The 26,327-nt window shown below is 34.9% G+C and overlaps 1 protein-coding gene across 1 annotated transcript in view; it reads left to right on the top strand.

Moving 5' to 3' along the window:
- The window catches only part of DNAJC13 (DnaJ heat shock protein family (Hsp40) member C13), a 162,160-nt gene that overhangs the window by 71,348 nt on the left and 64,485 nt on the right, over window positions 1–26,327 (top strand). Inside the window, exons 14-26 of the mRNA XM_005906542.3 lie at window positions 426–533; window positions 1,234–1,389; window positions 2,146–2,202; window positions 4,567–4,688; window positions 6,896–6,971; window positions 9,970–10,065; window positions 10,824–10,967; window positions 14,418–14,500; window positions 16,164–16,317; window positions 20,387–20,490; window positions 20,575–20,734; window positions 21,977–22,039; window positions 22,811–22,912. Of these exons, the coding sequence (XP_005906604.2) occupies window positions 426–533; window positions 1,234–1,389; window positions 2,146–2,202; window positions 4,567–4,688; window positions 6,896–6,971; window positions 9,970–10,065; window positions 10,824–10,967; window positions 14,418–14,500; window positions 16,164–16,317; window positions 20,387–20,490; window positions 20,575–20,734; window positions 21,977–22,039; window positions 22,811–22,912 (1,425 nt within the window). The remainder of the gene's footprint in view (window positions 1–425; window positions 534–1,233; window positions 1,390–2,145; window positions 2,203–4,566; window positions 4,689–6,895; window positions 6,972–9,969; window positions 10,066–10,823; window positions 10,968–14,417; window positions 14,501–16,163; window positions 16,318–20,386; window positions 20,491–20,574; window positions 20,735–21,976; window positions 22,040–22,810; window positions 22,913–26,327) is intronic.

The following is a 26,327-nucleotide window of genomic DNA, read 5'->3' as shown; positions in this document are numbered from 1 at the left end:
ATGCTCTTAGTTTATTCCAACTGTCAAAAGTGAATCATCTTGAGACAATGAAGTATTTGGTGTTAATTTTAGTACTTACTTTAAAATGTACTTACTTTAAAATGCTAAGTTTATAGTTTCAAATTTATAGTATAAAATTGTGGGAGGCAGAATGGGTGTTATTTGCCTTTTAAGAGGGAGATCTGTGACTTATTCTCTCAAAAGTACCCTTGCAGTACTATTTACGCTTAGGCAAATTATCCACAGTCTCATCAGACCCAGTAGAAATCATCATTTCTGCTTGCTTTTCTTATCACAAGTTTCCTTTCTGCCTTAAATTTAAAGGATGTAGTTTTTAGTTCTTTCAGTGTTCAGTGAGTACTCTTCATAAATAGCATTTATGTGATACAACTGCTTATGAATTTATCACTGTTTTTAATCAATAGCCCATGCATGATGACTATGATTTAAGACAAGAACAGCTAAACAAAGCTTCTCTTCTCTCTTCAAAGAAGTTTCTGGAAAACTTACTGGAGAAATTTAATTCCCATGTGGTGAGTTAAAATTAAATTTGTCGTGATGAGTGATACCATAGAGATTGAGGATATTCTGAAAATACAACATGGACAGTTTTTGTTCTGTTTTGTTTTAAATTGTGGCCCTCATTTCAGTATTGGTTACAATTCAGCTTGCTCACTTACTTATTTTATTACTATAAAATAGTGTCTTAAGGCTATTTAATTATTTAGGAAAGGATAAATTACAAAGCCTTTAACTTTTTAGTTATATACCAGATTTTTACTTTTCTGCTCGCTTTAAAAATGTCATTATGAAATAATTTGCTTAAAAAAATTTTTTTATTCCTCAATCATTGGTTAACAGTTTTGGAGATGGGCAGTCTGTAACATCTAGAAGGAATATGAACAGATTGCTAGAGCTTTGCAGGTTTTATCCAAGATTGCCTTTTATACAAATATGCATTAACATTAGTTATACATGTTTGAGGAGTCTTGGTTATTCTCTTGAAATTTGACTGAATTTTAACTGTTTTCTTTCTGAGACAAGATAAGCACTGGATATACTACATTAGTAAAACAAGTACTGCTTCGAGTAGTACTCATGTTGAGAGCACTCTAAAATTCATTTTGGTAAATTAAATGTTTACTTCTCACATAATAGGATAACAGAAAAAAACCCATTATTAGCTGTGAAGCTCTCTGGGCTAAGCCAAGGTAATATGTTACTTTGTTTCAGGATCATGGGACTGGTGCCCTAGTTATTAGTTCACTCTTGGACTTCCTTACTTTTGCCCTGTGTGCTCCATATAGTGAGACAACAGAAGGGCAGCAGTTCGATATGCTCTTGGAGATGGTAGCATCCAATGGAAGAACACTCTTTAAACTCTTTCAGGTGAGAGCTTACACTTTTATCAGCTAACAACTAATCCGAGAGAACCACTTTTTGGTCAGTTTGTTTATAAAATAATGTATGTGTGCTTCTGTGGTAATCTAAATAAATACAGCCTAGTATGTTATAGTATTAGAATATTTCACTGATTTCTTAATGTTTCATGTAGAGCTCTATTGATGGCTTTTGATCAATATTTGACTCTGTTGCCCATCTTTTCCATCTTAAAAGTAGTGGAAAACTGATTTTTTTCCTGTGATCAACTCAAAGTTCTCTTTTCTTTATAAATTTCCAAATATTAAGGTGAGCTTTAGCAGGGCCTTTCATGAGCAATTGAAAACATTTATTTCATATAATGCCATCATGTTTATTATGCACATGTGTATATATGATATTTATATTTATAAATGTCTGTTTCTGTTATGTTAATATCATAATTATTTTATATTTATCATTCCAATAAGTAGAATATATATAATTATTCACGTTAGTACTAGCTGTTTCTACTTCTGTAAACTCTTTGTAGTATCTGTAAAGGTATATTGTAAGAATACCTAAAATTTTTAAACCATACTGTGAACTGACTTTGAGATGTAGCTTTGTACTAATTTTATGGCTTGAAAGGGTGAAAGGGTTTCACTTTCAATTTTATGACTTAATACCTTGCATAAAACTGTGTATCCCTCTTAAGAGCAACCCCTAAATATGTTGGAATAAAACTCTTTTATTCTGTGATACTTTTTTCTCCCTATTTTAAAGCATCCTTCCATGGCAATTATAAAGGGAGCTGGATTGGTTATGAAGGCAATAATAGAGGTGAGAAAACAATTTTGAAAGTTCAACTTACTTGAATGTTGATTGGCTCTTTTAACTTGGGTTGACAAAGTTACTTTCAGTCTTTTATGGGAAATATGCAGTATTTCTGGGTAAGAAAAGTAATTTTAAATGTTTATATTACTTTTAAACTACTTGCAACAACAATCCTTCAATAATAAACTAAGAATTTAAAGTTCTTAAGTAAGTAGATTTAGAGCAAATGAATTTTTGTGGTCCTCCATTATTTGTTTTATTTTAAAAGAATAGTTAGCATTGTTTCTCTCTTCCTCTCTTTTATGGATGGTAGTGGTGATGGTATTGAAACTTCATTCAGGTACTAAGTCTATATGGTAATCTATTAATGGAGTTAGTTTATAGCCAAGTAGTATTAAATAAATATTGAAACACAAAGTTTCTCATGCTAACCTGCATATATATTTAAGCCCCAGAGATCAGGACATGATATTGTTGGACATGAACTCTTGCTTCTGCAGGATAGTTGCTTTAGCCTTATGTGTTTTTTCTGGGGCTCAGCTGGTAGCTCAGGTGGGAAAGAAGGAATCCACTTGCAATGTAGGAGACCCCAGTTCAATTCCTGGGTTGGGAAGATCCCCTGGAGAAGGGACAGGCTACCCACTCCAGTTTACTTGGGCTTCCCTGGTGGCTCAGATTGTGAAGAAGCCGCCTGCCCTGTGGGTGATCTGGGTTCGATCCCTCAATTGGGAAGATCCCCTGGAGAAGGGAATGACTACCCACTCCAATATTCGGACCTGGAGAATTCCATGGACAGAGGAGCCTGGCAGGCTACAGTCCTTGGGGTCACAAAGAGTAAAATACAATTGAGCGACTTTGTATAGATAGATATTTTTTAGAAGATGAGATCATGGCTATTAATATGAACTTACATACTGGATGTTTACAATATAAGTTTAATGGCTTTTATATACTTTTGTTGTCATAATTGGATAAAATGTAAGAATGCTCTCTTTGTCAAAAAACTCTGCCGTTATAGTTCATAAATATAACAAGTAGCTAAATAATAAGCACAGTATTAGTATACTGTTAAACAGCTATTGAAAATTATATATAGACTTAGATTGGTTGGAACATCAAAGTTTATTTGCATTTTTAGTGTATTCATGAAATAAAAGTGAATTGTCCCCCTTCAGCTAATAGGTTCTATGCTTAATATTAGCTTCCAAAGTAAATGCCACATCTCTCACTTACATAGTTTGAAGTCGCCAAGGACAGTTAGGACCATGAGACCATACCAATGAGTCTTCCTGGATTTGATCCATTAATATATTGCCATTCATTCAGAAATATTTAATGAGTGGCAGATATAACCAAAAGGCCATTTTGACTTCAGTACAAGTCACAGGTGTCAGATTCCTAGCCAGTTACTAGAGCAGTGTCTGTATAGGGAGGCTTTTTTAATTTACACTGAAATCCTGGCAAATATCTTAAGTTGCTATTTTCTGATTGTAAAAGCAGTGTATGATCTTTTTAAGAAGTATTGGGTTTTTCAGAAAAAACACAAGGAAGAAATAAATCACCTGTATTTTTACCATCCAGAGACAACAGCTGTTAGTTTTCTGGTGAATTTCCTCTCAGACCATGTTCAAAATTATATATGTACATATACATACTATGTATATTTATATACATACTACATTCATTTGTATCAAATGGTATATGTACATATTCATACTGCATGTACATTTGTATACTTCTGAATCTTCAGTTATACTATATACTTGTACTTTTTTTCAGTAACATTGTATTTTTACTTTTTCACACATCTTAAATATCACAGTGCTTGCTTAATTCATAGCTCTATTTATCTTTGATTAGTAGTCCTATCTATCCTACCCTTTTGTGAAAGTAAGTCTAAATAAGCAGAGTGAAATAAGAATACAAAGAACTACCTCAACATCACATCATTCTTTTTAAAAAAAATAAAGAATTGTATTCACCATAAAAGTGAATATATCTTTGTCAACAAGAGCAAGCAGGTTTGCAGATGCCTTTGGTAGGAGTTACTGATTTCTGTAAGTCACCTCTCCCCTTCATTGGCTGATATATACTCAAGGAATGAACCTAATTTTAAAGTTAAGCAATGTATAATTCATGAGATAACTATATCTTGGAACATTAAAACCTTATTCCAAAGGCAAATAATGTTTTTAAATGACTTATAATTTTATTCACCTATGTTATTTTCAGATAATTGGAGTTGCATATTTAATTTTTTATTACATTGTATACTGAATAATTATTTTATCTAGAGATGTAAAATTAACAAAATTAAAATAGCTTGCTTTAGATTGTTGCTTTAGGGATCATCTTACCCTTTTTCCAAAGGAAGGTGACAAAGAAATTGCCACAAAAATGCAGGAGCTTGCCCTAAGTGAAGGTGCCTTACCTCGACACTTGCATACTGCGATGTTTACAATAAGCTCAGATCAAAGGATGCTTACAAATAGGTAGGTTAAATTTAATTTGCTATCAGTTAACTTGTTTAGAGGAGGGGTTCAGATATTACATAAAACAGAGTGTTTGGATTACACAGATGTTTCATTTTCTTTTGATTCACCTAGTTCTTGTCCTTTCCTTATGGAAAGATTGTACCCAAAAGATCATTGTCCATGTCCCTGCATAACTGGGGAGGAAAAAAATAAAACTGCTTTTTTCCCCCCACTCTCTGCTCATCCAGCTCTACACCACATAGTCATGGGACTGGAACATGGAAAAGAGTGCTTTGTAGCTGACGGAACTAGAACCACATGTCCCCAAGGCTTTTCTCCTTACATTTCCTCCTGGTTATCTTGTATGTAGATGACCCACCTAGTGATTTTTAAATAACTTTGGTCTGTTAGGTACTCTAAGAAAAAAGAAAACTTAATTATCTAGCCAGCCTTACCTAATCAAGCCTATCCTAAGTCTCTTGCAGTTAAAGGTTTTCCCTTAGGTAAATCATCTCTTTTAAAAAAATCCTTCAAATATGAGGAAACACACAAATCTGTTTACTCCCTGCTGTATGAATTCCGGCTCTTTTAATTCTTCTTTATAATTCTTGACGTAATACTTTAATCATGTTCTTTTTGGCTTTTTAAAATAATAGTGTAAATTGCTGACTTATGCTTACTTTATTGTAGAAATAAAATTTCATGTATTTATCACCTATGTTTGGTTATTGGCTACTGTAGTATGCTGCTCTGCCAGCAGTTTTCTGTTTTTACTATTATGAGAAGCTATCTGCATCCCTTACTTGAAAATACTAGGCATAAAAGTAGTCTTCAGTGTTGCTTGTGAAAACAAAAAGATATAAAAAGGTTATTTCCTTGATGTACTGCCTTATATATTTGCTAAGATATTACATAGTAGAGACTATTTAATATCTTATTCCATTAAACCCCTATGCTAGCCCTTTCCTATTTGTCTTACTTTTTATTAATCAGTTTAATCAATCAGTTGCATTCCCTACTGTGATCAGTAACAATATTGAAAAACTGTCAAATTATAATAGAAATACTATTTATCATTTACATTGCTTTATCTTTTATAAATTGCTGCTATAAAATGTTATCTCTTATCTCTAATTAAAATCTTTTTAGGAATCATTAATACGACACTTAGCAAATGCCAGTGAAGGAAATTATGTGTTATTACTTCAGTATGTTAATAGGCTTCCAGAGAGACATAGAGTAAACAGTTTTAGTAGTGATTTTTGTTTTTTTGGTGTCAGAACAAATCACAGTTTGGGTTTTCTTATTAAACTGCTTTCTTCTGGTAGTGAAACATATATGCCCTTAAGTGGTTATTTGGTCATTCCCCTCACAGGATTCATCCTCATTCTTATTGCAAATGGCGGTTGAATCCCTACCAAAGCATAGAAGGGTCTCTGGTGAATAAAATGTATTCCCTGTTTACAAGAAGCTTCCAGTCTGGGTAACAGATATCATCATGGGGATTAAGATTAATAAATGACTAAGTCCTAGATTCAATGTGAATCTTAGATACTCACTTTGAATCAAAATATTCTTTTAGCTCAAAAGTGCTTTTTAAGTCTTTGTTCGGACTTCAAAACTGAAAATATTTTCTATCTCTGACCTTGCCAGGAAGTATGTATTAGAACATAGTTGACATTTGCTCATGTTCAGAATTCCAAAGAATTCCAGAATGATATGATCACTATAGCAGGACTTGTAATACAAACTAATTATATTATCAAGTCTAATTGTTTCCCTGTCTTTAAAAATATGTGGTAAGAACCTACCTCTTCATGTTTAGATCTGTTGAAAATTGATGAGTTCAAGAAGGAAGCATTTTAATTTGAGGAAAATATTGAAATGTTAGTAATATTTGAATTACTAACTCATATATCTCAAGTTAAAATATTAATTTTTAGTATTTAACATCGGAATGATTTTTTCCTTAATTTTTATTGGAGTATAGTTGATTTAGGGTGTTGTGTTAGATCCACATGTACAGCAGTATGACTCAGTTATATATATATATCACCTCTTTTTTAGATTATTTTCACATATAGGTTATTACAGAGTATTGAGTAGGTAGAATTTTTTTTTTTAACTGTAGTCTTATTTCTTACATGATATGTTGTTCTTAAAAATTCCTTTTTGTTCTAGCTGAGATAAAGCAGCAAACCTTTCTCAACGTCTGCTTTTTTCAGACAGCTAAGTAGACATTTAGTCGGACTCTGGACAGCTGATAATGCAACTGCAACAAACTTGTTGAAACGCATTTTGGTAAGTCAGTTGAATATATATTCTTACCCAATAAAATTTCATTGATAAGTTATTTATATGGTTAAGGGTTGTTGTTGTTTTTTTTTTTTTTTTTTAGTTTACCTGTTTGTTTTTAATATAAAAGATACTAATCAAAGGAGTTATCATATAATAAATGTTATCCTCAGTAGCTAAATCATCAGTTCAGTTCAGTCAATCAGTTGTGTCCAACTCTTTGCAACCCCATAGACTGAGACATGCCAGGCTTCCCTCTCCATCACTAACTCCCAAAGCTTGCTTAAACTCATGTACATCCAGAAGGTGATGCCTTCCAAACATCTCATCCTCTGTCGTCCCCTTCTCCTGCCTTCAAACTTTCCCAGCATCAGGGTCTTTTCCAGTGAATCAGTTCTTTGCATAAGGTGGCCAAAGTATTGGAGTTTCAGCTTCAGCATCAGTCCTTCCAATGAATATTCAGGACTGATTTCCTTTAGGATTCACTGGTTAGATCTCCTTGCAGTCCAAGGGACTCTCAAGAGTCTTCTCCAACACCACAGTTCAAAAGCATCAATTCTTTGGTACTCATCTTTCTTTATAGTCCAACTCTCACATCCATACACGACTACTGGAAAAACCATAGCTCTGACTAGATGGACCTTTGCTGGCAAAGTAATGTCTCTGCTTTATTAATATGCTGTCTAGGTTGGTCATAACTTTTCTTCCAAGGAGCAAGCGTCTTTTAATTTCATGGCTGCAGTCATCATCTGCAGTAATTTTGAAGCCCAAGAAAATAAAGTCTCTCACTGTTTCCATTGTTTCTCCATCTATTTGCCATGAAGTGATGGGACTGATGCCATGATCTTAGTTTTCTGAAAGTTGAGTTTTAAGCCAACTTTTTCACTTTCCTTTTTCACTTTCATTGAGGGACTCTTTAGTTCTTCTTCCCTTTCTGCCATAAGGGTGGTGTCATCTGCATATCTGAGGTTATTGATATTTCTCCTGGCAATCTTGATTCCAGCTTTTGCTTCATCCAGCCTAACATATTTTATATGATGTACTCTGCATATAAGTTTAATCAGCAGGGTGACAATATATAGCCTTGACATACTGCTTTCCCAATTTGGAACCAGTCTGTTGTTCCATGTCCGGTTCTAGCTATTGCTTCTTGACCTGCATACAGATTTCTCAGAAGGCAGATGAGGTGGTCCGGTATTTCCATCTCTTGAAGAATTTTGCACAGTTTGTTGTGATCCACACAGTCAAAGACTTTGGCATAGTCAATAAAGCAGAAGTAGATGTTTTTCTGGAACTCCCTTACTTTTCTGATGATCCAGCGGATGTTAACAATTTGATCTCTGGTTCCTCTTCCTTTTCTAAATCCAGCTTGAACATCTGGAAGTTCACAGTTTATGTACTATTGAAGCCTGGCTTGGAGAATTTTGAGCATTACTTTGCTAGCGTATAAGATGAATGCAATTGTGTGGTAGTTTTAACTTTGTTTGGCATTACCTTTGTTTGGGATTGGAATGAAAACTGACCTTTTCCAGTCCTGTGGCCACTGCTGAGTTTTCCAAATTTGCTGGCATATTGAGTGCAGCATTTTCACAGCATCATCTTTTAGGATCTGAAATAGTTCAACTGGAATTCCATCACCTCCACTAGCTTTGTTTGTAGTAATGCTTCCTGAGGCCCACTTGACTTCACACTCCAGGATGTCTGGCTCTAGGTGAGTGTCACACCATCGTGGTTATCTGGGTCATGAAGACATTTTTTATATAGTTCTTTTGTGTATTCTTGCCACCTCTTTTTAGTATCTTCTTTTTCTATTAGGTCCATACCATTTCTGTCCTTTATTGAGCCCATCTTTGCATGAAATGTTCCCTTGGTATCTCTATAATTTTCCTGAAGAGATCTCTAGTCCTACCCATTCTGTTGTTTTCCTCTATTTCTTTGCAGTGATTACTGAGGAAGGCTTTCTTATCTCTTCTTGCTATTCTTTGGAACTCTGCATTCAGATGGGTGTATCTTTCCTTTTCTCCTTTGCCTTTACCTTCTCTTCTTTTCTCAGCTATTTGTGAGGCCTCCTCAGACAGCCATTTTGCCTTTTTGCGTTTCTTCTTCTTGGGGATGGTTTTGATCTTTGCCTCCTGTACAGTGTCACGAACCTCCATCCATAGTTCTTCAGGCACTCTGTCTATCAGATCTAATCCCTTGAATCTATTTGTCACTTCCACTGTATAATCATAAGGTATTTGATTTAGGTCAAATCTGAGTGGTCTAGTAGTTTTCCCTACTTTCTTCAATTTAAGTCTGAATTTTGCAATAGGGAATTCATCTGAGCCACAGTTAGCTCCTGGTCTTGTTTTTGCTGACTGTATAGAGCTTCTCCGTCTTTGGCTGCAAAGAATATAATCAACCTGATTTTGGTATTGACCATCTGGTGATGTCCATGTGTAGAGTCGTCTCTGTGTTGTTGGAAGAGGATGTTTGCTGTGACCCATGGATTCTCTTGGCAAAACTCTGTTAGCCTTTGCCCTGCTTCTTTGTGTACTCCAAGGCCAAATTTGCCTGTTACTCCAGGTATCTCTTGACTTCCTACTTTTGCATACCAGTCCTCTATGATGAAAAGAGCATCTTTTTTTTGGTCTTAAGTCTAGAAGGTCTTGTAGGTCTTCATAGAACCGTTCAGCTTTTTCAGCATTAGTGTTTGGGGCATATACTTGGGTAACTGTGATATTGAATGGATTTGCCTTGGAAACGAACAGAGATCATTGTTTTGTTTTTGAGATTGCACCGAAGTACTTACTGCATTTCAGACTCTTTTGTTGACTGTTAGGGCTACTCCATTGCTTCTAAGGGATTCTTGCCCACAGTAGTAGGTACAGTGATTGTCTGAATTAAATTCGCCCATTCAAGCTAAGTCATCGTATTAATTTATTTGGTGTTTGAAGGCTAGATTTTGTGTGTGCAGTTGTTTTGAAAATGGATTGTATATCTTGTTTTTTATTGTTGTTTTTAGCCCCCAGGCTTGCTGGCATACTTGGACAGCTCCGATCCAGTTCCTGAGAAGGATACTGATAGGATGCACGTTAGAGATAATGTGAAAATAGCAATGGTAAATATCCTTGTCATAAGTGTTTTTTCAGTATGAAAGAGTACTTTTTTGTGAAACACTTAATTAGTAGTATTCCTTTAAGTTATTACTATTAACAGCTTTAGTGAAGTAAAATTTACATCCCCAAAATTTAACCTATTTTTAGTGTACAGTTCTATAATCTTTAGAATTAAGTTATCACCAGAATCTAATTTTATGAATAGTAATTATCTTGTATTTTTTTCTCTAACAGCATATAGGCACATTAAATAATGGATTTTTTAAAAATTTGTTTCAAATTTATAAAGTGATATTAACACATAATACATAAATTGATAAATGGTGAAAGAGGCTAACATTGAAAAAATTAATCTAAGTAGGGCTTTTTTTCCTTTACAAAGCAGTCTTAATTATTACTGGTGGCTATCTTTGAGAAAATTACTTAATGACTTTCAAGATATGCTGTTGTAATGATGTCATATAATAACAATTAGAATGTGTTTGTTTCCTTTCTTCACCTCATTTCTCTGTCTGCACCCATCTCCCACTTAATATCTTGCTATCCCTCTAAAATATTCATTTTGTAAAATAGAAAATTTAAGATTTCTTGGACAAAATATATAATATGTTGTGGAAATGTTCACTTTGTTTTTCCACTGTTTTTTTTTTTTTTCTGAGTATTTGTTTAATCATGTAAAATAGTGTGACTCACTCTAATTATATTTTTAAAATAAATTCACAAATATAGGACTGTAATTGAATTCAACATTATTTAATAGGATCAGTATGGAAAATTTAATAAAGTTCCAGAGTGGCAAAGACTAGCTGGAAAAGCTGCTAAAGAAGTTGAAAAATTTGCCAAAGAAAAAGTGGATCTTGTCTTAATGCACTGGAGGGATAGAATGGGCATTGCACAAAAAGAGGTAAAAATAAAGTCTTCTTCTGAACTTCTAAGACTTCCATGTATCCTAGGTTACTTCAGTTGTCACTGTTCATAGAAATGGTAGTCAGATACTTTTGACGGAACACCTGAAAAGATACATCACCTAGTTCTGATTATGTTTTATATAAATTCTTCTTAATTCATAGTTTCATGAATCAGTGGTTAGGATTTTAATCATTTAATATAAAATTCCACTCTTGGGTTTCCCTGGTGGCTCAGATGGTAAAGAATCTGCCTGCAGTGTGAGAGACCTGGATTCAAGCCCTGGTTGGGAAGATCCCCTGGAGAAGAGCATGGGAACCCACTTCAGTATTCTTTCTTGAAGAATTCATGGACAGAGGAGTCTGGTGGGCGCCGGTCCTTGACAGTGGAGCCTTGCAGGCTCTAGTCCACGGGGTCACGAAAAGTCGAACATAACTGAGCAACTGCCACTTTCTCTTTTCACTCTTAATTTTTCTTCCATAACTGAACAGTGTCCACACTTTTAATTTCATATATATCTTTTTCCTTCCTTGTCTGAACTTTGTTTTGTTATCTATTGAAATAAAACTGCCCTTCTTGTTTAGCTTTTTTGAGACAAGTATTTTGAAAATAAGATTAACATTGTTAAATTTACTGTATGTACTTAAATTTCATTATTACTTCTTCAAATCAAGGTCAGATCTGAAACAGTTTGTTTCATTCTTCAGCATGTAGTATGTGCTAGAGAACCTCATCCAGTAATGTTCATCCTTCTATCTAAGATGGAATGTACCGTGGTTGAAAATGGTTTAAGGTTTCATGTAAAAGTTGACTTGATCTCGGATTTTGTTGACCATGTTTATATTCTTTCTCTTGAACCATCTCTTTATTTAAGGTAGCTGTTTTCTTATTCAAGGAAAATAATATGTCTCTAAAAATAAATAGGTTTCTTAATGAATTTCCAGAATGTCTAAACTTAAGGCATCAGGTGCACCAGAACAGAAATATTATTATCTTATGTGTCGATCTGAAATTGAGACCAAAATTCAGTTCTTTAGAACTTGAGCATAATGAGTTAATGTTAGTTTGAATGAGTGACATATCACTATAAAGAATCAATAGATAGGCTTTCAAATGTCTAGGATAGTAAAAAGACTGAACTTTGAATTGGTTAACCTACATCTGAGCCTGGTTCTGTCACTTACTAACCCATATGGTAAGTTAAGGGTTTTCAGAATTTTATTTTCCTTTTTCATAAAATCAGAATAGCAGTACCTCTTATCTCTGTCCTTTGAGGTTGCTTTGATGCACAAGGAAGTTAGTATTAAAAGTACGTATAATAAAAGGCAATACATGTCATGATAATATTGCTATAGCATTTGAAAATTGAAAGGCTTTAGATATGAACGATTTTCATAGTTATTAAAAATAGCAAGCTTCTGGGTTCAAGTAGTTAAACCCATTGCTGAAGTAATACTTGTTTCAAGCTGTTGGGTGTAATTATACAGAAAATAAGTTTTTGCATCAGATTTCATATATAACATTTATCCAGTATAAAATTGAACACAAAGCTATTTTAGCTAGAAATGTGAATGGCATCTATTATTTAAAGGTAAGAATTAAGATGGAAAAGAAATATTTTTATTTTCAATAATGTTTTATCAGTTAGTTGGTTTCATTTACATGAGATATTACCTAAAGTGCTAAGCAAATAATGACACCAAATATTAATATGCTAGTCAGTAAATTATTGTGGTAGTAAACTAATTATTTCTGCCAGAGTACTGTTTTCAACATTAATTTCTTTATAAAACAGTGAATAATCTTTGTGACTACTTTATTCATGGAAACATTAATATCAAAATATGTAATTAATGAGCTTCAACTAAAGTCTGAAAATTAATCATTGTCCAGATTAACTATTTAGTCTTAAAATGACCTGCATTTCTTATGTAATCAGAATGTTTAGAAAGTCAGTTCCATTTCTGATGTTCTGTGTTGTGTTAATAATAACCTTTGGCTAATGTATAGAATTGGTTTTTTCTTATTTATGTTATGTAAATTTTTTTTACAGTTTAGGGGTTTGTTTAGCCACTTAGAGCTTTTAACCTGCATCTCTAAATTAGCTTAGTTTAAGACAAGCTGGTTGTCCTTTTTCTGCATAGTGTTTACATTTTTATAATTCTAGACTCCCAGCTTTTTGTCCTGAGGGCAGGGGAAATTGAAGATAGTATTACTTAATTAGAGGTTTTAAGGAAAGGTTTGTCCTTAAAACTAAAATTTTGAGCTATTTATATACTGTATTCAAGTCACCTAACATTAGTTTTCATGATAATGCATAGAATTAAAATTTGTAGGGAGTATTTCTTCAGTCAATATGTTTTATATTTCAAACAGCATTTACTTTTTAAAATTTACTACTTTGCCTTTATTCTTTCTGTGATATCTACTCTGTTTTATTGGTTTATTTTATATAGTTTGCCACTTCCTTAATGAAGTTACTGACTTTCATGTTTTAATCTATGCTACTTTCTACTTTTAGAAAGTCACATTGACGATTAGTATTTCATGATTGATATCTACATATTTTACTTGGAACAAAGGTTCTTAACCTTCAGACTTCCAAGAAATCTTTGAAATCTTCCCCTCCAGTTATAAACCTTATGTATGTGCCTTTCTGTGAAATATGACCATAACTTTCTTTGAATTCTCAGATACGTTTATGACTGCCTAAAATTTGGTTCATAGTCTTTAGAGAAGTAGGTGGGCCTTTAGTCTTAAAGATAATTTTTACTGATGGCATCCTTGCAGAATTTGTGTAATAGAGATAGTGTAGATATATAGGCTCACTCATTTTTATTTAAAAAAATTTTCCCCCCTTTTAACAATTAAATTCAGGACAGAAACAACATGATGAGTTTAAGTCCCTGCTACATGTATGAAATACACTAAACTGCCTGGTATGTGAAGTTGTCTTTGATATTCTTTGTTTAGTAAATTGAATTCAAGTTGTATTTCACATGTATATGAATATAGCTACTTAGTTTTTGTCCATCAGCTATTTCAATTTATACTTGTTCCTCTTGTCTTTGGTAGCAATTTAGTAACCTCTAATCTTTTGTGTTTATTTTTTTGCTATGATATGATTTGTATATTAACTGCATGTAAATGTTTAAAATAAGTCACCTGTTTTTCAGTGTTATTAACAAAGTTTGGATTTGAAAAAATAATTTCAGGCTACATGGAAACTATTTCAGCAACACTATAGTAATACATGCTGACAAAGTATTATAAATACATTGTGATATAATCTCATATTCTATATTTTATAGATTCTGTCTCATTAATTTTGTCTCTGCCAAAATTTGATAATGGAAATGTTTCTCATCACTTACAAAATAATGAGATTCTCACTGAGCTTATTTAAATAGTTCCTGATTGAGCACTATGACATTTTTTTCTTTTCCAGAATATAAATCAAAAGCCAGTAGTTCTTCGAAAGAGAAGACAAAGAATAAAAATAGAAGCAAACTGGGATCTCTTCTATTATAGGTAAACTTTAGGCCTCTTTTCCAGTTAATTAAATTTAGCATTGGTCTTAGAAAAATCATGACAATTTTTTGTTTGTTTCTTTGTTTTTGCCTGAATGCAGTGCTTTATGCTATAGGTATTTTTTATGCTATCAGGGTGAAGAATTATAGCTGTTAAGTTTGGTATGATTAAAAAAGAAAGATTGGTATGATTAGTGATGCTTTCATAAAATTAAGACTTTCTGTAGAGTGTTGGTAGTCTGATGACCCAAAAGAACTTTTAGAATTATTAAGGCTTAGAGATGGTTACTTTAAAACACTTTATTGTGGCTTAGATATAACTGTAACTTCTTTAAGCCTTGTTGGAAATACAGTCTTAAAAGAGCTGGATGATGAAAACATAAGGAGACTTGTGGGAAATGGACATCCAGGGAGCTGACCTCATATACTTTTCCAGCCTTTCTAATATGGTAGACTCTGCTGCTGCTGCTAAGTCACTTCAGTCGTGTCTGACTCTGTGCGACCCCATAGACAGCAGCCCACCAGGCTCCCACGTCCCTGGGCTTCTCCAGGCAAGAACACTGGAGTGGGTTGCCATTTTCTTCTCCGATGCATAAAAGTGAAAGTGAAGTCGCTCAGTCATGTCCAACTCTTAGCGACCCCATGGACTGCAGCCTACCAGGCTCCTCCATCCATGAGTGGGGTGCCATTGCCTTCTCCATGGTAGCCTCTCTTCCCCATCTACTGTTTCATCCCAGCATCCTCCATCTTAACACCCTCCCCACACACTCACAGTTATACACACATTGAAGGACTTTGAAACATTTGGTGGAGTTTGCAAAAACTTTTTTGAGATAATTCACACTACTCAGTCTGGAAGCTGCTATTGATTATATAGGGGAAAATAAGTGCTTTAGAATCTTCCCACAGTACCTTATGAGTGTAGTGTGTTTATAATATGGCCTTAAGAATATTCCTTGGTTTTCTTCTTCTGGAATTTCTCAGTTGTGTTGCCCTCCCTAAAATTTCCTTGAAATTCTGGTATCAGACTTTTTAGGAGGATTGCAGGTTAAAAGTGAATGGTAGGAAGCCCACCCACCCTTAGTTCAGACTTGAGTTCAAATTTATTATGATAGTTAAATAATTCCAGGAATAAAAGAAAGGTATTTTGAAAATATCTATCAGAGGTTGGCAGTGTAGTAGTATTTTTTCTTGGATAGTTAGTAAGGTTCTAATCTGGAATGTTGCTCATCCCACACACTTCCACACTCAATTATCCAGAAATTCTTATCCCCAACCTGTAATGTCATCTATTTATAATTCTTTTCTTAATTTATGTTAACAATAAATATTAAAATTAAAGTATCAGTTCCTTGTTTTGAAATCCATACAGATTTGTTTTATGGTTTGGCTTCATTTTTCCCCCTCACCATTTTATAATGAAAACTTTCAAATGTACCGAAAAGGTAAAAGAATTTTACAATGAGCACTTGTATACCTGTGATTGAAATTTTACTATTAATATTTTACTATACTAACTTTACAGAGATTTTATTTTCTTTATTTATGTTTGCTAAAGTTTATTAATTCTCCTGTTGCTTATTATAAGTTATTGTTAGGCAGATTTGTAGATTTTTAAAATTATTTATTGCTTCCCACTATTTTCTGATTACATGTATATCTAGGTTTGGTCAGGACCATGCCAGGTCAAACTTAATTTGGAATTTCAAAACACGAGAAGAATTGAGAGATAGTCTTGAATCTGAAATGAGAGCATTTAATATTGATAGAGAGCTTGGTAGTGCTAATGTTATCTCCTGGAACCATCATGAATTTGAGGTAAATTTTAATTTTTGTAGTGTATTTATTTTTTAAAAGTGTTAGTTTGGAGTTATGCTTTTTTTTAATTTGTAATTGCTTAATGTATATCTCTCCCTTTCACTTATAATTTTATACAGGAAATATTGGAAAACTTTTACTTTGCCTGAGACAAATGAAAAATTAAATTTGTTAAGTACCTGGGTTTTGTACCTGAAAATCATGTAGGAGTTTTAATAGATTTGATCCTATGCATTCTAGATCTGTTCTGTGCTTGTTTTCTTTCCCTTTAGATTCTTTGTTGAAACATACTTGTTCCTCTTATTTCTTGTACCTTGTTCAATAGACTTTTTGTGTTATTTTAATTCTGAATGTGGCCTTTTTTTTGCTGCTCTATTGAAATAGTGATGTGAATAATGACAAAATAAGAACAAGAAACATGGTGGTGGAATGCTGTCTCTTGTGTGTCTAAATTTTTATTTTAGCTGTAAATTTGATCATGTTCATGACTCTGCTGACTTTGCTCTTTAACCCAACCGCATTTCTTAAACTTACTGATAATTTGTTATTGCTCATCGCCTCCCCTTTGAAAAACCTGTCTTTACTGTGGTTTTGGGAATCTGTATTCTTGAGGATTTTCTCCTTCACTGTCCATTCTGCCTCCTTTGCTCATTTTTCCTTACTGTTCAACTGCTAAATGTTGCTTGGCCCTGAAGGATCAGTTCTTGGTCTTCTTTTTCATTTATATTGACTCGGTGCTCTTATCCATTCTCATGGGGTTTTTTTTGTTGTTGTTGTTATTTACTGATGGAGAAAGTAATTACTTTAGCAAAGTAATGCTCAAAATTCTCCAAGCCAGTCTTCAACAGTACGTGAACCGTGAAATTCCAGATGTTCAAGCTGGGCTAAGAAAAGGCAGAGGAACCAGAGATCAAATTGCCAACATCTGTTGGCTCATCGAAAAAGCAAGAGAGTACCAGAAAAACATCTACTTTTGCTTTATTGACTGCACCAAAGCCTTTGACTCTGTGGATCACAAAAAACTGTGGAAAATTCTTAAGAGATATGGGAATAGCAGACCACCTTACCTGCCTGAGGCTTCCTTGGTAGCTCAGATGGTAAAGAGACCGCCTGCAATGTGGGAGACCTGGGTTCGATCTCTGGGTCAGGAAGATCCCCTGGAGAAGGAAATGGCAACCCACTCCAGTATTCTTGCTTGGAAAATCCCACGGACGGAGGAGCCTGGCGGGCTTGGTGGGCTATATAGTCTGTAGGGCCACAAAGAGTCGGACATGATTGAGCGACTTAACACTTTTTACCTGCCTCCTGAGAAATCTGTATGCAGGTCAAGAAGCATCAGTTAGAACTGGACATGGAAAAACAGACTGTTTCCAAATCGGGAAAGGAGTACGTCAAGGCTGTATATTGTCGCCCTGCTTATTTAACGTACATGCAGAGTACATCGTACAAAATATGCTGGGCTGGATGAAGCACAAGCTGGAATCAAGATTGCCGGGAGAAATATCAATAACCTCAGATATGCAGGTGACACCACTCATATGGCAGAAAGTGAAGAACTGAAGAGCCTCTTGATGAAAGTGAAAGAGGAGAGTGAAAAAGTTGGCTTAAAACTCAACATTCAGAAATCTAAGATCATGGCATCTGGTCCCATCACTTCATGGCAAACAGATTCTGAAACAATGGAAACAGAGACTTTATTTTTTGGGGCTCCAAAATCACTGCAGATGGTGACAGCAGCCATGAAATTAAAAGATGCTTGCTCCTTGAAAGAAAAGCTATGACAAACCTAGACAGCATATTAAAAAAGCAGACTTTGCCGATGTAGGTCCGTCTAGTCAAAGCTGTGGTTTTTCCAGTATTTATGTGTCGATGTGAGAGTTGGACTATAAAGAAAGCTGAGCAGTGAAGAATTGATGCTTTTGAACTGTGGTGTTGGAGAAGACTCTTGAGAGTCGCTTGGACTGCAAGGAGATCAAACTAGTCAGTCCTAAAGGAAATCAATCCTGAATATTCATTGGAATGACTGATGCTGAAGCTGACGCTCCAATATTTTGAGCACCTGATGTGAAGAACTGACTCACTGGAAAAGACCCTGATGCTGGGAAAGATTGAAGGCAGGAGAAGAAGGGGATGACAGAGGATGAGATGGTTGGATGCTATCACCAACTGAATGGACTTGAGTTTGAGTAAACTTCTGGAGATGGTGATGGACAAGGGAGCCTGGCGTGCTGCAGTCCATGGGTCGCAAAGAGTCAGACACGACTGAGTGACTGAACTGAACTGAACTGATGGAGAATCCCATGGACAGAGGAGCATGGTGGGCTAGAGTCCATAGGGTTGCAAAGTGTCAGACATGACTGAGCAACTAGCACATACACATGATGATGGCTTTAAGACATTTATCGTCTGCTTAGACTTTCTTTTCTAGATTTCATGCTTTTGCTTTATGAATTGGATATCTGATAAACTTCCAGAACTTAGCTCTAAAACTGTGCTCTGCTTCTTCCCTCAAATCTAGTTCACATATAGTCTTTCTAATCTTAGATAATGACTACTCCTTATTTTCTAGTCAAAACCCTTGAAATCATCTTTTTTCTTATGCCCCAATTCATAGAATTTGTCAGCAAATTCTATTCAGTGCACCTTCAAAATGTACCCAGAATCCAGCCCTCTTCTCTTTATGGGATTGTAGCAATTTCTGCGCTTCCACCATTGCCTCTCTGCAATCTGTTATCTACTTGGTTAGCAGTATGATCTTGTTATAGTGTAAGTCAATCTTGTCACTTCTCTGCTCAAAGCACTCTGGTACTTCTATAGCTTCCCAACTCACTTAGTAAAAGCCTGGGTCTTTAAAATGACTTACAAAACAAAATATGTATCCCCTAAATCGAAGCAGTGTTTCTGTGATCTCATCTCCTGGTATGCTGTCACTGTTGACTGGCCACTCTGGCTTCCCCAAAAACATGAAATTCATATTCTTGAATCAAGGTCTTTCTACTTGCAGTTCCTTTTGCTTAAAATTTTATTTTCTGCAGAGAACTTCATTTCCTTCAAGTCATTTGCTAGATGTCATCATCTGAGTGGGCCTTCTCTGGCCACTGTGTTTAAAATTACAGCCTTCATAAACATGTGAACACACACACACATAGGCACACATATTCTGTCTTCCCACTCCCTCCTTGCTTTATTTTATTCCATAGTACATACTATCACCCAACTATCATATATATATTTCTTTTTTATCTGCTACTCCTGTAAGGACAGAATTGTTTGTTAGTTTAATGCTACATCCCTAATAACTAGAACAGTGCATAATGCATACCTTATGTTCTTAATAAATGGGGTTGAACAAATTGAAACTCGGAATTTATGGGAAAAAATGAAATAGATATACATATACATTTTATACTGTATAGTTTATAATTTTAGAAAACAGTCGTTGTAGGCTTTGGTAAAAGAATTTTGATTATCTGGTCAAGAAATTCCTTTTTATAGTTGTTCGCAAATCTTCGCTTGAGACAAACCCCAGTTCCAGATCATAGGCTACTCCCTCACATGTTAATTCCAATGTGTAACCTGGATATATGGAGAATGAATACTATATAAAAATTGATACTATAAAAAATGTCATAAAATATAGTTGATGTGTTGGGAGATCAAAGAAGGCCCTAACTCATACAAGTACCATGTATGAGTTTGGCAAACTGTGTGTGGTGTGTAATCATTTACTTTTTGCTTAGTTGTAGCCAGATTATCTCTTTATGGTATTTTGGTGTTTTCTTCCCTTAAATCTTCATGGACAATATATAGTCCTCTGACAGTTTTTATTTGAAAGCCTTACATTCATAAAACTAGTGTGGAATTCTGACTCTGAGCATTTAACTGAACTAAGTTATATTAATAATAATTACCAGACGTTTTAAGAAATGATGATTTTTTGTTGTTAAAGACTATCTCATCAAGAAAAGAAGAAAGCTCTGAACAGGAAGAATTTTAAGAAATGATTGTGTGAAAATTTCCAAAACTGTATTGTAAACTATAATAATGTAATTTGCTTTTATTAATAAAGGTTAAATATGAGTGCTTGGCAGAGGAGATCAAAATAGGAGATTATTACCTGAGATTACTATTGGAGGAAGATGAGAATGAAGACAGTGGATCAATTAAGCGATCGTAAGCTACTCTTCATATCGTTATATTTGTTTTCACTGTTAGTCTCATGGTTAATTCTATTATGAATTTTTTTTTTTAATCTAGGTATGAATTTTTCAATGAACTTTATCATCGTTTCCTACTCACCCCAAAAGTAAACATGAAGTGTTTATGTTTACAAGCCCTTGCTATTGTTTATGGCAGATGTCATGAAGAAATAGGACCTTTTACAGATACAAGATATATCATTGGAATGTTAGAAAGGGTAAGGATGTCAGTAAAAGAAACTGCTATTTGATAATGTCACTGGAGTATATGTTAAATTTTCAGAACTAAAGTACTATTTGATCACATTGCTGCCAGAACTTTCTACCTGAGTTTTTCTGTTGTTTATATTATACTTATTTAAATATAAGTTAGGAAAACAGGGAAATAACTAATGGGTTAGCATTTGTCCATGTCAGTTTATTTTTTTAGTTGCTACTTGTGAACTTTAGTGACCTATTTGCCAATCTTTAAGTATGGATGAATTGGACAGGTGTATAAAAGAAATAGTGACTTTCAGAGTTGAATATTCTTTTGAAATGGACATTTTGGAAGAATCTTAAATGATGCTAGCATACTAAGCTTCAAAGTGTAAAAATAGTAAAACTTTTAGAAAGGGAACCTTGAGTTAGCATAGTTTAGGAGTGTTTTTTTTTTTTTTTTAATTTAATAAAGTTTGTTTAACATTTGAGCAAGGTGAGACAAGAACAAACTGACGTATTCATCCATTATACAGCTCAAATTTGAGCATTACTTACCTCTTACAGTTTATACATCTTATTCTTTCGTTTTGTGTTTGCATTCCTTTTAACAATTTAAATTTCAGTGTTTCAGCCTTAGAATCATTTCACCAGTTTTTAAAATGGTCGTTGGTGCTTGCTATAATTGCCTTAACTCTCAGCCATACTTTGTGGGATAGAAAACTGGTTCTGAGTAAGTTCAGAGAACAGACCCAGGAAATAACCAGATGAAAATTCTTTATTTCACTGTTATACCAGATTTCACAATTGAATTCTAATTCACTCTTATTCGAGTGAACCTGAGTACTTGTGACATAGCATTTGTGTTTTAGGCAGATAAATTTTTTCTTATTGTGTTCATGATTATGTGATTTATGTGAAATATCACTAATCAGTTCTTTATAATTTTTACTTGAGAGTATCATTTGGGCCAATTTTTTCATTTATTTCAGTTTTTAATGTGCATTCTTAAAGGCTATGTATTAATCTGTTTATGACTTAAAGTATCTGCCTTTCTAGAGAAATTAGACATGTTTTATAAAGTTACAAAAAATGTAAGACATTGAGAAATTGCAGTTATTGACAGTCTTCTCTGATATTCTTTGTTTGCAGGATGACGTTATTTCTTTTTGGCTGTTGGTTGGCTTTGTCCAGTGATGATAATGTCTTAATCTGTGTTTGTATTTATTCACTTCTGACTAAATTCTTGTTTATTTCAATAGTGTACAGATAAACTTGAACGGGATAGGTTGATCCTCTTCCTTAACAAGTTGATCCTTAATAAGGTACAGTATTTTGCATAATATGCTGCTGTTTCCAAGTTAAGTCACACATATGTAAAGAAGAGAAATGATTACCGTGTGGATTAATTATCAAGACATGGTTCTTGTCTAATTTTCTCTTTTTAGATCAGGAAACTCTGTGTGCACTCAACTCTTGAAGGGAAAAGTTCTTGCCAGATGTTCATTTTTTTTTTTTAGTTGACACTGATTTGCTTAATTTCATTCTCATTTTTAGTAAATAATGCAGATGTTTTTCAATGAAATAAAATAAGTTCTATGAAAATTTAATTTCAATTATAATCTCTTCCTAACTTCTAAGAAATTATCAGTTTTATCTTGCTTACAAAAACAAACAGGAATTAAATTTTTTTAATATACTAGATTCTACTTCTAATTATAGAATAATCTATTTATTAACAAAAAGATATTGGAAAGATGGAGGATAACTACAGAACCAGAGTTTATTCCATCCAGTCTTTAATTTATTTTTGTTTTGCTCAGAACATATTTAAGTAAAAATTCTTTATGTGAACTCTCTGTAATATTGTTTTGCCTTTTTAACTTTTATCTAAATTGATACTCCTTGAACACAAAATTCTGAAAATACTGAGTAATACCATTTATATGTTAGTTTTTCCAAAGAGATTCCACATATTCCACATATATATTCCATATGTTCCACATAAAAGGGTCTCTTCTTTGAGAACCTTTTAGGTAGTCATATCTGTTGGAGAGAAAGATTTTGAATTGTGTAAACATGTTTCTGTGTTTCAGAAAAATGTTAAGGACCTGATGGATTCAAATGGAATTAGAATCCTTGTGGATTTGCTTACCCTTGCACACCTCCATGTAAGCCGAGCTACGGTACCACTGCAGGTACGCATGCTTATCTAGATTTCATAAGTTTAACCTTCTTTGAATATGAATTTAGCATCAAAAGAATCATGACCTCAGATCAAAAGAATCTGGGACAACATTAAACCACTACCTGCATTCACATTATAGGGGTCCCAGAAGGAGAAGAGAGTGAGTAAAAGGACCCGAGAAAATATTTGAAAAGATAATAGCTGAGAGCTTCCCTAACATGAGGGCTTCCCTGGTGACTCAGAGGGTAAAGAATCCACTTGCAATGTGGGAGACCTAGGTTCAGTCCATGGAGAAGGGAATGGCAAGCAACTCAAGTATTCTTGCCATGAGAATTCCGTGGACAGAGTCGCCTGCTGGGCTACAGTCCATGGGGTCACGAAGAGTCAAATATGACTGAGCAACTTATGCTTACCCTAACGTGGGAAGGGAAGTAGTTAACCAAGTCCAGGAGGCACAGAGAGTCCCAGGCAGGATAAACCCAAGGAGGAACATACAAGACACATAGTAACCAAACTGACAAAAACTAAAGATAAAGGTAAAATATTAAAAGCAACAAGGGAAAAATGAGAACATGCAAGAGAACTCCCATCAGGCTATCAGCTCATTCTCAGCAGAAACTCTTCAGGCCAGAAGGGAATGGCATGATATATTTAAAGTGATGAAAAGGAAGAACCTGCAACATTGCTGGGTGGAATATTTACCCAGCAAGACTGTCCTTCAGATTTGATGAATCAGAAAATTTCTAGACAAGCCAAAAGTTAAGAGAATTCAGCTTTACAACAAATGCTAAAGAAACTTCTCTAGGCAGGAAACAAGAGAAGGAAAAAACCTACTTACAGAAAGTAAACCCAAAACAACTAAGAAAATAACAGGATCATACATATTGATGATTAACCTTCAATGTAAATGGATTAAATGCACCAAGCAAAAGACATAGACTGGCTGAGCAGATGAAAACATGTGCATATATGCACTGCCACTTACCATATCACTCTGCGTGAATCCCCCCCAAATTGTATGCAATTATTTTATATTGTTAGGTTAATCATGTTTTCATTATGGCTTGCAGTTGTAATTACCTATGATTATGTAACTATTACTCAGTACCATTGTCTGATGATTAGTCAGCAGAAAAATAATAGAACTCTGTATCATCAAAACTACAATTTAACCGAAAGACTTCTTCTAATACCTAACTTAAGAGAAAGGATCTATACTTATCTCATTGGTGATATTTTTAGTGTTAATGTTAAATTTTTGTTTAATCTTTGAGGAGGTGAGTAGAATTGTGTACAAAGTGCTATTTCGGTATTCAGTTCAGTTTAGTCCCTCAGTCGTGTCCGACCCTTTGGGACCCCATGAACCGCAGCATGCCAGGCCTCCCTGTCCATCACCAACTCCCAGAGTCCAACCACCCAAACCCATGTCCATCGAGTCGATGATGCCATCCAATCATCTCATCCTCTGTCATCCCCTTCTCCTCCTGCCCTCAATCTTGCCCAGCATCAGGGTCTTTTCCAGTGAGTCAGCTCTTCGCATCAGGTGGCCAAAGGACTGGAGTTTCGCTTCAACATCAGTTCTTCCAAAGAACATCCAGGACTGATCTCCTTTAGGATGCACTAGTTGGATCTCCTTGCAGTCCAAGGGACTCTCAAGAGTCTTCTCCAACACCACAGTTCAAAAGCATCAATTCTTCGGTGCTCAGCCTTCTTCACAGTCCAACTCTTAATAGCCTTGACTAGACAGACCTTTGTTGGCAAAGTAATGTCTCTGCTTTTGAATATGCTATCTAGGTTGGTCATAACTTTCCTTCCAAGGAGTTAGTGTCTTTTAATTTCATGGCTACAGTCACCATCTGCAGTGATTTTGGAGCCCCCAAAATAAAGTCAGCCACTGTTTCCACTGTTTCCCCATCTGTTTGCCATGAAGTGATAGGACTGGGTGCCATGATCTTAGTTTTCTGAATGTTGAGCTTTAAGCCAACTTTTTTTCACTCTCCTCTATCACTTTCATCAAGAGACTTTTGAGTTCCTCTTCACTTTCTGCCATAAGAGTGGTGTCATCTGCATATCTGAGGTTATTGATATTTCTCCGGGAAATCTTGATTCCCGCTTGTGCTTCTTTCAGCCCAGCGTTTCTCATGATGTACTCTGCGTAGAAGTTAAATAAAGAGGGTGACAATATACAGCCTTGACGTACTCCTTTCCCAATTTGGAACGAGTCTGTTGTTCCATGTCCAGTTCTAACTGTTGCTTCCTGACCTGCATACAGGTTTCTCAAGAGGCAGGTCAGGTGGTCTAGTATTCCTGTCTCTTTCAGAATTTTCCAGTTTATTGTGATCTACACAGTCAAAGGCTTGGGCATAGTCAATAAAGCAGAAATAGCATTTTTTATTATTGGGTACAAGTAATAGTAATTATAACACTTGGATTACAAATGTACGGAAATACCAGACCAAAATCACTGCAGATGGTGACTGCAGCCATGAAATTAAAAGACTCCAAAATCACTGCAGATGGTGACTGCAGCCATGAAATTAAAAGACACTAACTCCTTGGAAGGAAAGTTATGACCAACCTAGATAGCATATTCAAAAGCAGAGACATTACTTTGCCAACAAAGGTCTGTCTAGTCAAGGCTATGGTTTTTCCAGTGGTCATGTATGGATGTGAGAGTTGGACTGTGAAGAAGGCTGAGCACCGAAGAATAGATGCTTTTGAACTGTGGTGTTGGAGAAGACTCTTGAGAGTCCCTTGGACTGCAAGGAGATCCAACTAGTGCATCCTAAAGGAGATCAGTCCTGGATGTTCATTGGAAGGACTGATGCTGAAGCTCAAACTCCAGTCCTTTGGCCACCTCATGCGAAGAGTTGACTCATTGGAAAAGACCCTGATGCTGGGCAAGATTGAGGGCAGGAGGAGAAGGAGATGACAGAGGATGAGATGGCTGGATGGCATCACTGACTCGATGGACATGAATTTGGGTAAACTCCATGAGTTGGTGATATACAGGGAAGCCTGGCGTGCTGCGATTCATGGGGTCGCAAAGAGTAGGACAGTACTGAGTGACTGGACTGAACTAAGGTACTGTTATTATACACAATATAATAAATCTCTAAATCCCATAACAGCCCTCCCAGTTTACAGATGAGATAAAGGAACTACAGAGAGGCTAAGTATATTGTCCAAGATCACCTAATTATGGACAGAGCCAGAGTTAGAAGCCAGAATCTATGTTCTTAACTACTTTCCTATACCTCTATGTAAATCTAACTGAAAGCTGATAGTAATCAGGGTATTTAAATCATGTTTTAATAAAATATACTAAGTACATAAAAATTTTGTCCTAGATTGTCATAAACAGTGGTATATGAAATTGAAAGAATTATCTGTCATGAGGGTAGTAGGTTGAAAGTAACTATTTA

The sequence above is a fragment of the Bos mutus genome, chromosome 1, assembly GCF_027580195.1.
Source record: "Bos mutus isolate GX-2022 chromosome 1, NWIPB_WYAK_1.1, whole genome shotgun sequence".
NCBI lineage: Eukaryota > Metazoa > Chordata > Mammalia > Artiodactyla > Bovidae > Bos > Bos mutus.
This window is presented reverse-complemented; position numbering and strand designations above follow the sequence as displayed.